Source organism: Erpetoichthys calabaricus, chromosome 5, assembly GCF_900747795.2.
Source record: "Erpetoichthys calabaricus chromosome 5, fErpCal1.3, whole genome shotgun sequence".
Classification (NCBI taxonomy): domain Eukaryota; kingdom Metazoa; phylum Chordata; class Cladistia; order Polypteriformes; family Polypteridae; genus Erpetoichthys; species Erpetoichthys calabaricus.
In genome coordinates, this window is record NC_041398.2 from 220,660,852 (window position 1) to 220,676,233 (window position 15,382).

General features: G+C 37.0%; 1 protein-coding gene across 1 annotated transcript in view; it reads right to left on the reverse strand.

The window, feature by feature from the left end:
- dcc (DCC netrin 1 receptor) overlaps positions 1-15,382 on the reverse strand; it is an 899,751-nt gene that overhangs the window by 127,576 nt on the left and 756,793 nt on the right. Inside the window, exons 17-19 of the mRNA XM_051928027.1 lie at positions 7,660-7,898; positions 3,555-3,693; positions 916-1,023 (exon numbers count right to left, since the gene is read on the reverse strand). Of these exons, the coding sequence (XP_051783987.1) occupies positions 916-1,023; positions 3,555-3,693; positions 7,660-7,898 (486 nt within the window). The remainder of the gene's footprint in view (positions 1-915; positions 1,024-3,554; positions 3,694-7,659; positions 7,899-15,382) is intronic.

Consider the following 15,382-nt stretch of genomic DNA (forward strand, 5'->3'; position numbering starts at 1 on the left):
CATTAAACATCCTTTTCAGAGATATTGTGGCAAGGTGTCCTCGGAATTTAATGGATGTTTCGAGCACACGCATCACATCACGTGAAGTATAAATCTGGCTTTAGGCACCTTACTTTTCAGTTGACGATCTTGACTAGGGCTTAATTTTGGGGTAGGGCTTATATTACAGAGCAGCCTGAAAATCATGCTAGGGCTAATTTTCAGAGTAGTTCTTATTTTCGGGGAAACACGGTAATAATAAATAAAAACATTTAACTTATGATGTGTGTAGACAAAACGGTAGACAATTTTTGCCACACACGAGTCAACTGGTTCATAGTTATTGAATTCACAGTTTCCTCAATTTGATGTTGCAAATCTTGAAGATTAGCAGGAATAGGTGGAACAAACACTCTTGATAAAAATCGCAAGGGGTAAGGTCTGGCGACCTGGGAGGCCATTGACAATGAGCAAGATCTTGTTGTCCACCTTTTCCAATCCATCGTCCTGGAATGGTGTCGTTCAGGTAACGCCAGTGTTGTCGCCATTTTACTATAAATGAGAAAAGGCACTCGGTGGCATTCACTGGTACTTTTAGGTGGGCTTTTAAACTTTGAACGTTCCTCTATCCAGTGATATGCGGATTGTGTTTCTGTCTTATACCGTTAGTTTGAAATACATTTTTGAAATCTGCTCTTTCATTTTGAATAGCCCTGTATATACACACACACCTATCTATATACAATACATGCATAGTGTATAGATCATATGTATCACACAGATAGTGTAACCCAAAACATGTGAAATTATTTACCAAAACAAAGTAAAGGTTTCTTTGTATGACTAACATGAAGGAGACACACCAAAATTGAAGCAGCTTTAAAATATCTCAGAATACAAAATTAACATGTGCCCTTTGAGGCAGAACTAACTCACCTGTGATTTTTCCGTTGCCCTCAAGTGGAGGTTGCCAACTAATGATCACAGCTCGAGGTTTGCCCTCCCTGCTTATTACTGTGAGGTCCTTAGGGGCAGAACTGGGAGCTGAGTGGTGGGAATCACAGGAGGACATGAAATAAAAGAAAAACAGCTTAAGACCTTGACCTTGATTTTGCCTAGAAGACCATTATTATTACAAAACAATAATTTAGGTTTACATTATGCATGTGAAAATTCCCTTGTCATAACATGAACCTTTATGCCTTGGTATTAATAATTTTTTCCTAGTATGGTTTTGCACAATACTAACCATATTATAAAATACTGTACAACATTGTGATCCTTCTTTTATCAATTCTTCCTGTCTTCCTGAATATTTTTCTCCCTTGCAGCAATCCAGCATCATTTGCATTCAAAGCACTGAGAGGGGTCAGCCTCAGCTCTTAGCAGCCGAACAGCAGACAGATGGCTTGCAGGAAGGTTTGAGGAAAACATCAGGAAAATCTAAACAGTTTTTGTATAATCCCCAGCAGGTAATGTGCATCACATAATATCTTAATCCTAGCCCTCACAATGTGACGGTGTACTTATTATACAAGAAAATACATTCCACCTCACACAGTGCATAATTACACTCTCACTTTGCCCCCTGTACTTATTCAGCAATATGGGACATTTCAGAAGATGCCTCAGGTTTCACCTTTACTAAATGTTATCAAAACATGCTTTAATGAGACATGAAACAAATTAATTAAATTTGCCATATTTCCGTGTACAGTATGAAGCTGGGACCTTCACGGTCAAATTTATCTATGTTTGCTTTGCACCTTGCACCAGCAAAAGATCACACTAGATCTTAAATAGAGATTTGTCTCATTGCTATACCTGGCCAACATTAAAAACTTGAGAATCAGAATTAGATAAATCTGTTAGAAAACTTTGGTAATAAATTACTGGAAAATATTTTGCCTGATATTGAAAAGGAACAATGAATTTGCTTTGGAAAATGTGGCCTTACTAAGTCTGAACTTGACCTATTTTGTATTAATTAAAAAAAATAATAAAACACCTAAAGAAAATAAGTGAGGTGTAATGGAAATGTGAAAGAAACATAAAAGGAAAAATCACATTCGATAAAAAAAGTGTAATACCTGCTAGGCAATTTAATAAATAAGTTACTACTCTTAACAAAAGACGCAACTGAAATGTAATTTTAAAATCCAACAAGAAGTGATTAATGAGTCTAATACCAACGGAAAGATGATAAAGAAATATGACGAAAGCCAAAGCAGGACATGTACAATATTAATGGTAATTTTTTTATTGTAAATGAGAGACAACAGTGTTGTGAATGGGATGACTAACAAAAGATTTGAACCTGGGATGTTGGACCAATGAAGTAATTGCCCAAACCACTGCACCACCATACTGCCCTCTTAGCAACAAAATACGCCCCCTAAGTAAATTCCACACAGACTTAAAATATGAAACATGATAACTCCAAAAAGACATTGACAAAGCTGCAAATATAATTCAGTCTTCTAGAACTGTTGAATACCTCTGTGTCAATGTGACAAAAGTGCAAGTGGCCCAAACTGAAAGATACATCGGAACTTCAAAACCTTTCTAAGGTTAGACGTTTGAAAACTCTTCACACTTACAGTACATGCTGACCCTAAAGATTGTGACATCAGCAGGCTAAGGAAAAATATTCCTAATTAAAAATGCAAAAATCACAAAAAGTTGTTGAAAAATGAAAGATGATATGCTAGGTGCTTGAAAAGTTTTCATGTTTAGCTAGCAATTTAAGACACAATGACAGAAGTCAGGAATCAGAGGTATGGCTAAAGGGAAAATCTTTCTCTGTGCTGCTTTAAATTGCAGAGAAATCTGATTTTAAGAAAAACTGTGATTTAAATTTCTAAATCTGGTCAAACATCTCTGGTAAATATCTATTCAGTTAACTTTTAAGAAATACTGACAATTTGATAGTTTATTTATTAGTGTCCAAAACACACTGATCAACTGCATAGCTTGGTAGCTTATTTCCAATACTTTTGGTTCTAAGTATGAAGAAAAGCTTCTTAACATTTACAAAAATGTACCCTTACCAAGTTTTTATCTGTTTCCCCATGTTCTTTTTGAAAAACTCATTTTAAAATAACATTATTTCAAGCTGTATTTCATGATGCGATGGAGGAATACTACGGACAGAATTAAATAAATAAGCAACAAAAACAGACAGTTTTTCCTAACACATATTTATTTATTCATGGTCACATTTCAAGACACATTTATTCATTTTTGCTCACCTTTCACAATACATTTATTTATTTATTTCTGAAATATTCCTCCATATCCTCAATGTCATGGGCTGCAGTCATAGAATCAGTCTAGTCACTCTGGACATTCTCTAGTACCTTTACACTAATAGTGCACATTAAAATAATATTCTTAGCAAAGCAAAAAATGTGTAAATAATGTAACGTTCAGAGTACTCCATGCTGAATACAATGATTGTGAGAGTACACATTAATTACAAAATAATAAAATTCATTACATTTTCTCAGCATTCTGATTGAATGTATATTTTCAAGAGGAGAACAACTGTTTAGAAAGCCAGTTAAAAAGGGTACCTGCTTCATAGGTGGTGGCATGTGCCGTCATGCTCCATGTGCTTGACTTGCGGCCTTTGGTTACCATAACGGCAAACTCGTACATGGTGTTGGGTTTGAGTCCAGTCACTGTATGGCTCAGAGCCGTGGTGTCTGCAGACTAGAAAAGACCAAATGAATTGTAATACTTGTATATTAGTGATATACGGCAGGTGACTCTTCATTTTTTCTGTATGAGTATGTGTAACCTGGAATGGGCTGGCACACCTGATAGGGACGGATGAAATACCTTCAGTAAACTAATCTTGTAACAATTCATATACAGTACACTTCTGAAGTAAATACGATATGTTGTAAGGCTTGGTTGTCTGCGCCTGTACCAGTAAGTACCACTGAGCGAAAGGCAGAAACCAACCTTAAATGGAGAGCTGCTTCATCACATGAAACACCCTATCGAATTGGGTCAGTTAAGAGCTATCAATGAATCTAAAAAGGTGAAAAGCACACAGAAAGGACCAGAACATGCATATTACACACTGGCATTCAGTTCATAACATTCTCAAACCTGTTTAATTCAAGTCAGGGTTGCTTATCCTACAACATTAAGATAAGGCAGGAACTAACCCTGGAAAATGTGCCAGCCCATGACAGGGTAACCTAACGCAAACACCCATAGACCCAGTTAACCTAATCTGGGATATGATTGGGAGGGAAACTGGAATACTCAAACAGACATCATGTGAAAGTATAAACTATAAACAGGCCAGAATTGCAAACCAACTGGTCCAGTATGCCACCCCAATAATTCATTCAATTTACTTTCGTATTGTTTCCATTAGCACCATTACACACATTTATAAGTATTAAAAATCAAAAAAACACAAAACATTTCTGCATATAAGCACATATCAGTTTAAGTGGCTATAGTACATTTCTAAAATAATTTTTTTTTTTCACACATTTTATGTGTGACTTGCAGAGAATAGGGGTCCAATAGCCAAATTTACAGCTAATGATTCTAAATGTGTTTCATATCCAGATTAAGTAGTTGGTTCATTCAGTAAACTCAGTATTACAGATTGGAGCTTGCATATACGTCCAAAGTATATAAGTACACCACTGATAATTACAAAACACACAGTATCATTTTTGAAAAATCTACAATATATAAGTGTAAGGCAAGTTCTGTCCATTCATTAGTTATACTCTAGTAGGTGTATTCAGAGATAACATTTACAATGCACCATCTTTTGAAAAGTATTTTGTAATTAACGTAGGTAATGCAATAAATTTTATTTTTTATTCCAACAGATAGTGTATTACAAACACTGCGGGTGAGAATCCTACAGCAAATTATGTATATCTGAAGCAACAGACAAACTGACACCATCTTTCTATATAATAAAATGCTAATGTGTGTGTGAGTGCCTGGAGCATTGGAGCAATCGGATTGGTCAGTTTGGTTTTGGTCTGATTTGTCAGTTTCACTGTGGGTGCTCAGATAAAAACAGTCAAGACAGGAAGTGCCAGGCAAGACACACAAGGATACTGAAGAATGCAGTAGGAGAAATGCTGAAAGCCAAACACAGGAACTATTCTTAACAATGGGAATAATTCTTTCACAGCAGGCAATAAGGGCCTGTCTACCATTGGTGGTAGTCACAAAGTGAACAGGAGGTGAACAACGCATTTCGAAATGTCAGAGTCTCAATAGCAGGCTTTATGGAAATGCAATTGAGAGAGGAAGCATCAGCTAACACAGGTTGGGACATATGAGCACAGCAAAGAAACGCATAGGACAAATTCTGAGGGTACAAGTGAAGAAATCAAATATTTAAAAATTTATTCTATTACTTGTCTTTGACAGGTAATGTAGCTTAATAAAGAAAAATCTAAATAGAAAGGAAAATAGGTAATAAATATGAAGGGAGGGAGAATGAGTACAATTTCATGCAAGTCCATTATTAAGTATTCTGGTGATCTGTCCTTATCAATGTAGCAAAAAAAGAGCAGGAATGAATCATGGAAATAATAACAAATGCTATTAATGACGTCATGCTGGTCTCCCAGGATCCACGTTTGAGACCCCCACAATCATACTATTAGCTAGTTCTGTCAGTGTGACAGTCAGTGAGCTTAGCACTCCCTCTATCAGCCTGTTTATCTCCTACCAGTAACGGCGTACTACACGATAACGTGCAGTGAATACACTTGACTTGTAGCTTTCATCCTCTTTCTCTGTACGTTTAGCATTTGTTTGCTCAGAGGTTGATGTGCTTGCTGCTTCCTGAGCAGCTCTTCTTTACTCCACCCTAGCGGCCTGCTTCTTCTCTTCTTTCGTCAGCATCTTTTCACGTTAAAACTGATTAAAGTCAGTGTTTGTGTTATAATCAGTATGTTTTCTTTAATTTTTCACTTAAGCTGACACTTACAGTAAGTCTTCAATCTGCCTCAAGAATGATTTAAGATATGAAGAGTTAGAGGAAATGACGGCGAAGGTGGTGGGGGTGAGAACAGCACCCGTATGCATGCGCCGCACGGCCACCCTGCTGGTAGCGTATTATATATAAAGATTTTTTTTTTCGTTTAATATTTCTTTTATTACGTTGAAAGTGTCAGCTGCATAGGTAATTTTATTGTGATGAAAAATGCAATGCATTTTATTAATACATGCAACCAACACCTTAGAAAGGGTGTGTCGAGAACAACGTTCTTGATTGAGAATGTCATGAGTGACGTCGCAGGTATTGCAGACTGCAGTTTCACTCTGTTGAATTCATTTTAATTAAATGATGCTACTGCACTGAAGAATTAAGCACCAGACCAATAGTCCTTGATTTATAGTAGGCTGGGCCAGCTAGTTCGGTGTATGTACTAGAAAATGGCTGAAATCAAGCCCCTAAATCTAATATTGTAGTGGAAGAATGTCACACTGATGGCTAAGGAGTGCAGCAAACAAGTGGTACAATGTGATAGAAAGCCATTTTAATTAGAAAGGTTAACATTGAAAAAAGCTCAGCTTTACTGAGGAGGCCCTATATTGGGTTAGTTATTATTTTTGTCTCCCTTTGTTGCTTGTGTGCATGTCTCACGCCAACTATAGAGATTCTATTGCTTATGAAACACTGTCCAAGATGAGATTCACTTAGAAAAACCATAAATTGAACAAGACACATAAACATGTCATGAACTAAGTTAATTTCTTTATTGAACGTGCTAAAATTGAAATTTGGGGTACATCCAACTCTTACATTATAATAATTAATGAATCAATGACTATCAATCAAAGAACAGTTATTGTCTAGATATTAACAATCTTTACTGTTACACTTGTACTGTAGGTGTAGCCTACTACACTATTTTGTATAGTATGGGAGTTGTGATTAATAAAGTCAATAGCATTTGATTGATATAATATTTGATGAATATGTTCTTATATTTAGCTTGCACCATCCACTACAGAGTTCAAAGTCTTTAATGCATTTATTGATTCAGCTAATTGTTGTTTGGGTTCTGAGCAGAAGGTCTGTTGACATTAGTTTGTCCGTTGGAGCACAGGATGTCTGCCCATAGTGACACTGATGTTCGTGTTACGAACTATCGCTTCAGTGTACTGTTTGATTGACTGATACATTAGCAGTGCTGCAGTTTATTTAACTTAAATTCTTTTTGACATAAATGCTTTTCTAAAGCTGTCATTAGAACTAAATCAAGGATTATTTTGAAAAATTCATATTGACATGTTCTCTCACCCACCGAAATTCAAATGCCTAGTTTAATATTTACTTTGGATGAGAGGTCTGATTTTTTTAATGACTAAAAATTTGATGTTTACTTCCATTTTAATATTGTTTATGGTACCTGAGTATTTTTGTATAATTTTTATATTTTAAACATGTTAATGCAAGTGAGACTTACTTTATATTGTAACTTTACATTATGAACAATTTATAATGATTTGGAATATTATGTAAATACAGTATTTCATGGTAGCGCTGGTGCAATTTGCCTGGGCCCTCTCAACTGCAACGACAAACTTCAGCCTTTCTTACAAGCCTAATAAGATTAAACACTGCTTAAGCATCATTAGGTGTTTTTACAAAATGAAAGACACCACAAGTCTTACCTTGTATTTTCCACTGGTCGAGTAGCTGGTCCTCCACTTGACAGTGTAGAAGCGGACCTCGGCAGTCTTCTGGTTCTTGGAAACAGAGTTGTCTGCCCAGCTGACTCTCACAGAGTCGGGTGTGAGAGCAACGGCCTGTACACCTACTGGTGGGATCATGGGAGTGGAGGTATCTGGGACTGGGGTAGGGAATTTATCAAACAGATGGTAGAGATCATCGTCCGATGAGTCAATAGGGTCTGGGTTGTACATGCATGCATACATGCGCATAGAAACATGGTCCAAAAAAAAAAAAATACCAAAAATAAGAGAGTAATGACAAAGGGAGGAAGTGATACAGATAGTTTCCCACAAAGTGAAGGTCAAAAATAATGGAATGGGAAATGAATGAGAAGGGCAGAAAAAAATCCCATTAATCTAGCAGACAAAGACAATGCACAGATAGTGAAGACGGACACAGCACATTTGTTGCCTATTAGGAGACATTGCTAAGAAGCTGTACACATAACAGGGATAACAAATATCACATTGCAAATTAATTATTAGACACATACCATTAAAACAGACACATAATTTGACTTTCAGGTTTTAAATTTATTTGATTGGACTACTGGGGACATGGATTTGAGCATTTTACTAGCTTTGACAGTAGCCCTCAGGCCAAACTAATCTAAATGTTTAGATTTGCCAACCACTTTGGGATGCCTTAAAGGTAATAGGAGGACATCAATAATGTGGCCACTAATTGATTTTGACAGGCAGCTGACGGCAGTTCAGGAGAGTTCACGTTTGATGACACACAAAAAACAAAACATGACGGCTATATGAACAGCAGATTATGACAGTGGGACAAACCAGGCACGCAGACATACATTTTATGATTTAAATGAATTTATACAATCTAGAAGTGTGGCAGCATGTAGGACATAATCACAACTGGATATTTTGCCTTTTGTTAACTGTCGTATCATGGCTTGAAATCTGTTGACTACTGGCAAATGGAATACCTGCATTCACTTTTACTTACTGAATGCCTACCTCTGAATAGGCCTATTTGTTAAAAGTGCTTCAAACATGACAAATATAAAAGAATGAAGCCTGACTTCGCATTAAATGTTGCTTGGGTATAAAAGTAGAGATGAGCTACAGGTTTCCTTTCCCACTTTAGTTTATCACTTGAAGTTAATTATTATCAGTGAACACGATGATAAGAATTTTTCAAAAGTTCAGTGGCGCACTGGGTAGTGTTTCTGGAGAGGCTATTTATGTCTCTCCATGTCTGCATGGCTTTTTCTTCAAATACTTTGATCCTCCTCAATGCACGCAAAAGATGGACATCCATCCATCCATCCATTATCCTAACTAGAGGGTCACAGGGGTCTGCTGGAGCCAATCCCAACCAACACAGGGCACAAGGCAGGAAACAAAACCCCGGGCAGGGCGCCAGTCTACCGCAGGGCACACACACACACCAAGCATACACTAGGGACAATTTAGGATCGCCAATGCACCTAACCTGCATGTCTTTGGATTGTGGGAGGAAACCCACGCAGGCACAGGGAGAACATGCAAACTCCACACAGGGAGGACCTGGGCATGTTAGGCTAAATTGTCACTGCACATTTGTCAGGAATTAGAGTTGATGCCCCATCCAGAGTTGGTTACTGGCTTATATCTAATGTTGCTGGTTCAGTAAATCACAGGATGAATTAGTAAAACTACTGGATAAAAAATTAAATGTAAAATCGCCATAAAACTGTATGCATAATGCAAAGCAGTTGGTGCAGAGGAGATGGAAATGAACTGTAACTAAGAAAGGTTGTATTCCCACCTTTGAATCACTATGCGACCCTGAGCAAGTCACTGAGCCTATATGTGTTCACATTGTAAAAAACTACATGTGAACAGCTTTACTAATACACTATATGGTATACTGCCTTGAGATGGTATTTGGTATAGAAAAACACTATATTATTTGATATTTGACTTAATATCAGAGGTAATTTTTTCACTTCTTCATTGTCTGTACTAACTCTTGCCTATCTCAGCAAAACTGGGCCTAAGACAGGAAACAACCCTAGTTGAGACATCAGTCTAACTCAGGGCACAATCACACAACTCAAGTCAGGCCAGTTTAGTGACTGTACTCAGCTTAAATTACATGTCTATGGGATGCAGGAGGCCATTGGAGTACCTGGAAAAAACCCCACAAATATATGGAAAATGTAGAAACTTCCCACAGATAGTGACTAGGGGTCTTATTTATAAAACGTGTGTATGCACAAAAAGAGGCCCGAAACAAGCATAAACAACAATGTAAAAGTCAAGACTTATAAAAGACAACTTGACGGTGAAACTTGTGTATATTTGCGGCAACTGTGACCCATGGGTACACGACATTTTGGAGAAACTGGGAAATGAGGATATCCTCCATAAAGTAGGGAAATGCAGGGAAAGCACAACAATGACTTGTGTGCCTAATAGTTTATATCACTGAGCTGTTATTATAATGTTTGTCAACAGGTTAAATATATCAAACCACAAAAGGGATAAATATAATAATAAATAATAATTCATTACATTTATATAGCGCTTTTCTCAGTACTCAAAGCGCTATCCACACTAAATATGATGTACAGACTGCATTTTAGCTTCCTTTCAAGAGGGCCAATATTGCATATTTGTACTAAAGAACATTTTTTTGGTTTTTGGTCAGTTTATATTGGCTACTTTTTGTCACTTCTCAGGGAACTGGAATATCTGAGCTAAGCTTCAGTCATACCCACCATGCAGGAAGCCATTAACCAACTTATGAGATGCTACCTTAAGTTTCTGTATGGTGTGGATGTATATAAATAAAACATAGCATGTTTTTACTGCAAATTCCCAACATAAAAAGGTAATCTGAAACGATGTCTGGAATTCCAAATGTAATCAGAGTAATTTACTGTAGCCATATTGCAATAAGGGCATTATGTGAGAGTAAAGTTGCCTTTGTTATACGTAAGCAGTAACATTCCATTAACGTACAAGTCTGTGATGTCAGTATGAGACTGAGAAATGTCAAAGTTTGGTGGCCTAGGTCAGCCCATGATTTATTTATTTTGAGGCAAAGTAGCAATGACAGAGGACTTGCCGTCATCAATTAATTTAATGGACAGATATTGTTGGTCTCTATTTACGCTATGCTGTTTTTTGTGTGTTTTAACAAATGTGCATTTATATGTGTACCACTTCTGTATTTATTAATTAGTATAATCTACACTTGTATTTTAAGTAAGAATAGTTTACAGCACTCTGCGCCTGGATTCGGTGATGAGTGCTATACAAATAAGTTGTGATAACTGGCTTGTTGATAAGCTAAGTGGCTAGATCCTCAGTTTTTCGTATGGCGTACACTGCTCATTGTAACAGCAATCATGTCATTTCATGTGCCAGGTAATACTGGCTATCCACTCAGATACTGGTGCCTAATGCCTTTCCTTGACCCCAGAGTGTAGAAGAAATGCACTACAATGCTATGTGGAGTGTGCCATAGGACTCCTGAAATACATGGTAGCGATGTCTGGATGTTTCTGGTGGGAAGCTGCTCTACCAGCCAATGAAGATCTACGGCATCGTAACTGTATAAGTTCAAGGTTGATTAGCATAGTCCACATATGATTGTTTCCGGGTGGCAACCGGGTGAGTTTCGACACACATTATGTACGCACATTTACAAGATGATTGTGACTGACAAAGGGAAAATTGTGCAGAAATGTTCATACTCTAGATTTTATAAATCTGATTTTTTTTTCCCTTCACGTTGTCATATTTTTTGATGAACACATACTTTCTCACTCAAATCCACGCACAGTTTTATGAGTGCCTTGGTCTCTATTTGAATCTCTGTGCCAGAAAGCTTACAGAAAAGAATTATTTTAATTTTTAAATAAGTCTGACCTGATGATCAAATAAAAATCCATTTAACACTCTACTATGGAAAAATGGAATCTGTATAATGCATTTAGATAAACTTAGGAAACAAAAATGACAGATCATTTTCAACAGTACTCAGAGTTTGATTTTGTTCAAACCTCTGTCTCGTTCAGTTAAGTTAATTTGTTAATTAATTGAAATGTGAATTACATAGAGCTTTGGTTAATGGCTGCTGATTTGAAACAGAGCAAAAGTGAGGCACAAACTCAAAAGGTTGTCATTAGAGGCTAAATACAATTAGTCATAATCAAATAAATAGCAAGGCCATGGGCTCATGTTATTTGGAGAATAAACAGAAATATTTCCATTCATAGAGTAATATTTAACATCCATAGGTCACTGAGATATATTGAAGTGAATAGTGACTCAAGTCTGACTAAAAGTGTCCTTTGTTGGGGGGCATTGCTTTATTGAAATCATGCATGATAATGTAATATGTATGATGAATCTTGAAATAAGGACCTTCCAGCTTTGCATCTCAAAATATATGATTATTGATTAATAACTGGCAGACACTGCAAAGCAAGAAAAGACAAGGAGTTGTCCATCAATCTATATAAGGGATCCAATTGTAGTGTTGTAGTGAGCCAGAGAAGGATAACAAACCACGAAAGGGCACCAGTCTGTCCCTACACATACTCACCTACACTGGGCTCATTTAGGACTAACAATCAAGCTCAGCTCATCAAATGAGATGATTTTAGATATGACAAAAAACTAGAATATTTAAAAGAAATATTCATGCAGACACGGAGAACATGCAAACTGCATATAGTCAGTAATCAAGTAAGGGGACCTGAAATTGTGAGGCAGTAGAAATAAACATTTCTGTGCCACTTAAAAGGAACTATGGCACTGTAAAATACATATATACAGGTGGCTGGGGGTCGTACCCAGTCGGGATGCCCTGGAGGACCGGAGGGCTTATGCCTCCCCCAGACCACATGGGGGCAACCACCCTGGTGGCTTTGGGGACCACGGGTACAGAGCTTTGAAGCTCAACTCTGTAGGGGCCTGTGGTCACCGCCAGGGGATGCCCCAATGCCTGAGGAGCCCTGGCTCTCAGCACTTCCACCACACTCTGTCTGTGTCCGGGTCATGTTCCACAATATATATATATATATATATATATATATATATATATATATATATATATATATATATATATATATATATATATATATATATATGTATGTATATCCCACAAAATGTACATGTGACACAACAATAGACCACAAGACAAGCTATTTAACTTGTTGTAATAAAAGGCAGTACTAAACATTAGTGGTTTTTTATTAAGACATCCTCTGGGGATGCAAATACATGGGACCAGAGTGACAGAAAAACTGCTTCACATTGATTGCCATTAATTTGAACTGGCACAATTGACCCAGAAAAAAATAAAGAACATGTTAAATGAATTTATATAACATAAGGTGTTAGCAACGGTAGCTAATTATTATCATGATCAAGTGCAAATAGTCTCAGCATTAATAATGGTTCTTGTTTTAATAATTTCTGCATGTTCTACTCTGACAGGCTCAGGGAATTAAACCTCTTTGGTCTCGAGCAGAGGATGATGCATGGGGACCTGTTACAGGTCTTCAAAATTCTTAAAGTCAGCAGCAGAATTCTCTCAGTTAAATACAGAATCATGTACTTGATGACAACAGTGGGAGTTAAGGAGAAGTGAAAGTGCTATAAATGTGGTGAGAATGCTTGATTAAAAAAATCAGATAACTTAGTAATTCACTAAGCAAATGAGCTTGATGGCCTTCCTCTTGTCTGTCAATCTTCTTAACTTCTTATTTTTATTTATAATGATGTTGTGTCAATTGTAATTTCTACCATTAGCAAGCATGTTCATTTTAAGCTGATGATATGTGACCTAGTCTTACCCAGCATGCAGTTGTGCTTGTATGTGCAAGGTTAAAACTCATAAATTCTCCAGGGAACATTGGAGAGCAGAAAATATCTCAGCTCCAGAGCCCAGTTTATCAGTAACCTATCAGTAACCTACAATAAAATGAAAAACTAATCATGTACATCTGTAAATAACTATGTATTTAAAAAGTGTAATCAACAGTTGTAATTCAGCCATTGCCTTCTCTGTACTGCATGACTCCACACATGTTAAGAATAATGGCTTCTCCTCCATCCTGGAAAGTGAATTTATCTTTGACAATAGCTGTCTATAATGTGTCAGGAACATTTAGTTATTTTCAGATAAAGGAACAAGCCCACATAGTTTAATGTTGTGACTGGTACTGACTATTTTTAGAATTTAAAAGACATTCAGGAAGTCTGAGGCAGAAGAGGTTGATAAACAACAGCGACAGGCTTGAGTGTCTTAGTTAAAACAGGGGGTTCAAACTCTTATGTCTTTTTTTAGGGAAGAACTTTGAGCCAAAACATTTTAGAGAAAAAGGATAATTTTTGCTAGTGTGATTGTTTTGTTTTACTTATTTAGCATAAAGTAAAGACAATCCTCCACTGTGTGGAAGGCAGGACGGTTGTCATGACAGCACACATCATGTAACACGAAACTAGGGACAATTCAGTGTTGTAACAGTGGAGAAATCGGTGCTGTCATCATTATATGGCATGCAACAAGAAAAAAGTAAACAAGAAAATAAGAAAAAAACAATCTTCTTGTTAATTATCTATGTATTATTAAATATCCCATGAAAACCAAGGAAAAACTAAATTTAAAACGTTGCTACATTTAAGCGCAACTTTAAGTATAATGACACATACACAAAGTACAATAAAATTCTTACAAATTAAACTCAAGTGACAAACAACACATAATTTAACTATGTCAAAATTAAGAAATAAAGCTAGTATTGTGAAAAATTAAATATACCCCTTGATTCAGAAGGTAACAGAAGCACACAGTTCACTCCATGTAGAAACTCACTTCTGCATGTTGAATAAATAATGACAAAATAAAATCTGTCATTTGTGGTAACCTGAGCTTAGTTTGGTCTAACTTTAAGACTTGGTGAGCACACATGGGTCCCAATTTGTAAAACTATGCAACTGGCCTATTCAAAGCATTAATGCCTTTAAATATATACAGTGATCCCTCGCTATATCGCACTTCACTTTTTGCGGCTTCACTCTATCGCGGATTTTATATGTAAGCATATTTAAATATATATCGCGGATTTTTTGCTGGTTCGCGGATTTCTGCGGACAATGGGTCTTTTAATTTCTGGTACATGCTTCCTCAGTTGGTTTGCCCAGTTGATTTCATACAAGGGACGCTATTGGCAGATGGCTGAGAAGAAACCTAACTTACTTTACTCTCTCTCTCTCTTGCGCTGACTTTCTCTGATCCTGACGTAGGGGGATTGAGCAGGGGGGCTGTTCGCACACCTAGACGATACGGACGCTCGTCTAAAAATGCTGAAAGATTATCTTCACGTTGCTACCTTCTGTACAGCTGCTTTGTGAAGCGACATGCTGCACGGTGCTTCGCATACTTAAAAGCTCGAAGGGCACGTATTGATTTTTGCTTGTTTGTTTTTCTCTGTCTCTCTCTCTCTCTCTTTGTCTGCTCCTGACGGAGGGGGTGTGAGCTGCCGCCTTCAACAGCTTTGTGCCGCGGTGCTTCGCATACTTAAAAGCCAAACAGCCCTATTGATTTGTTTGCTTTTCTCTCTCTCTGACGCGCACTCCTTTGAAGAGGAAGATATGTTTGCATTCTTTTAATTGTGAGACGGAACTGTCATCTCTGTCT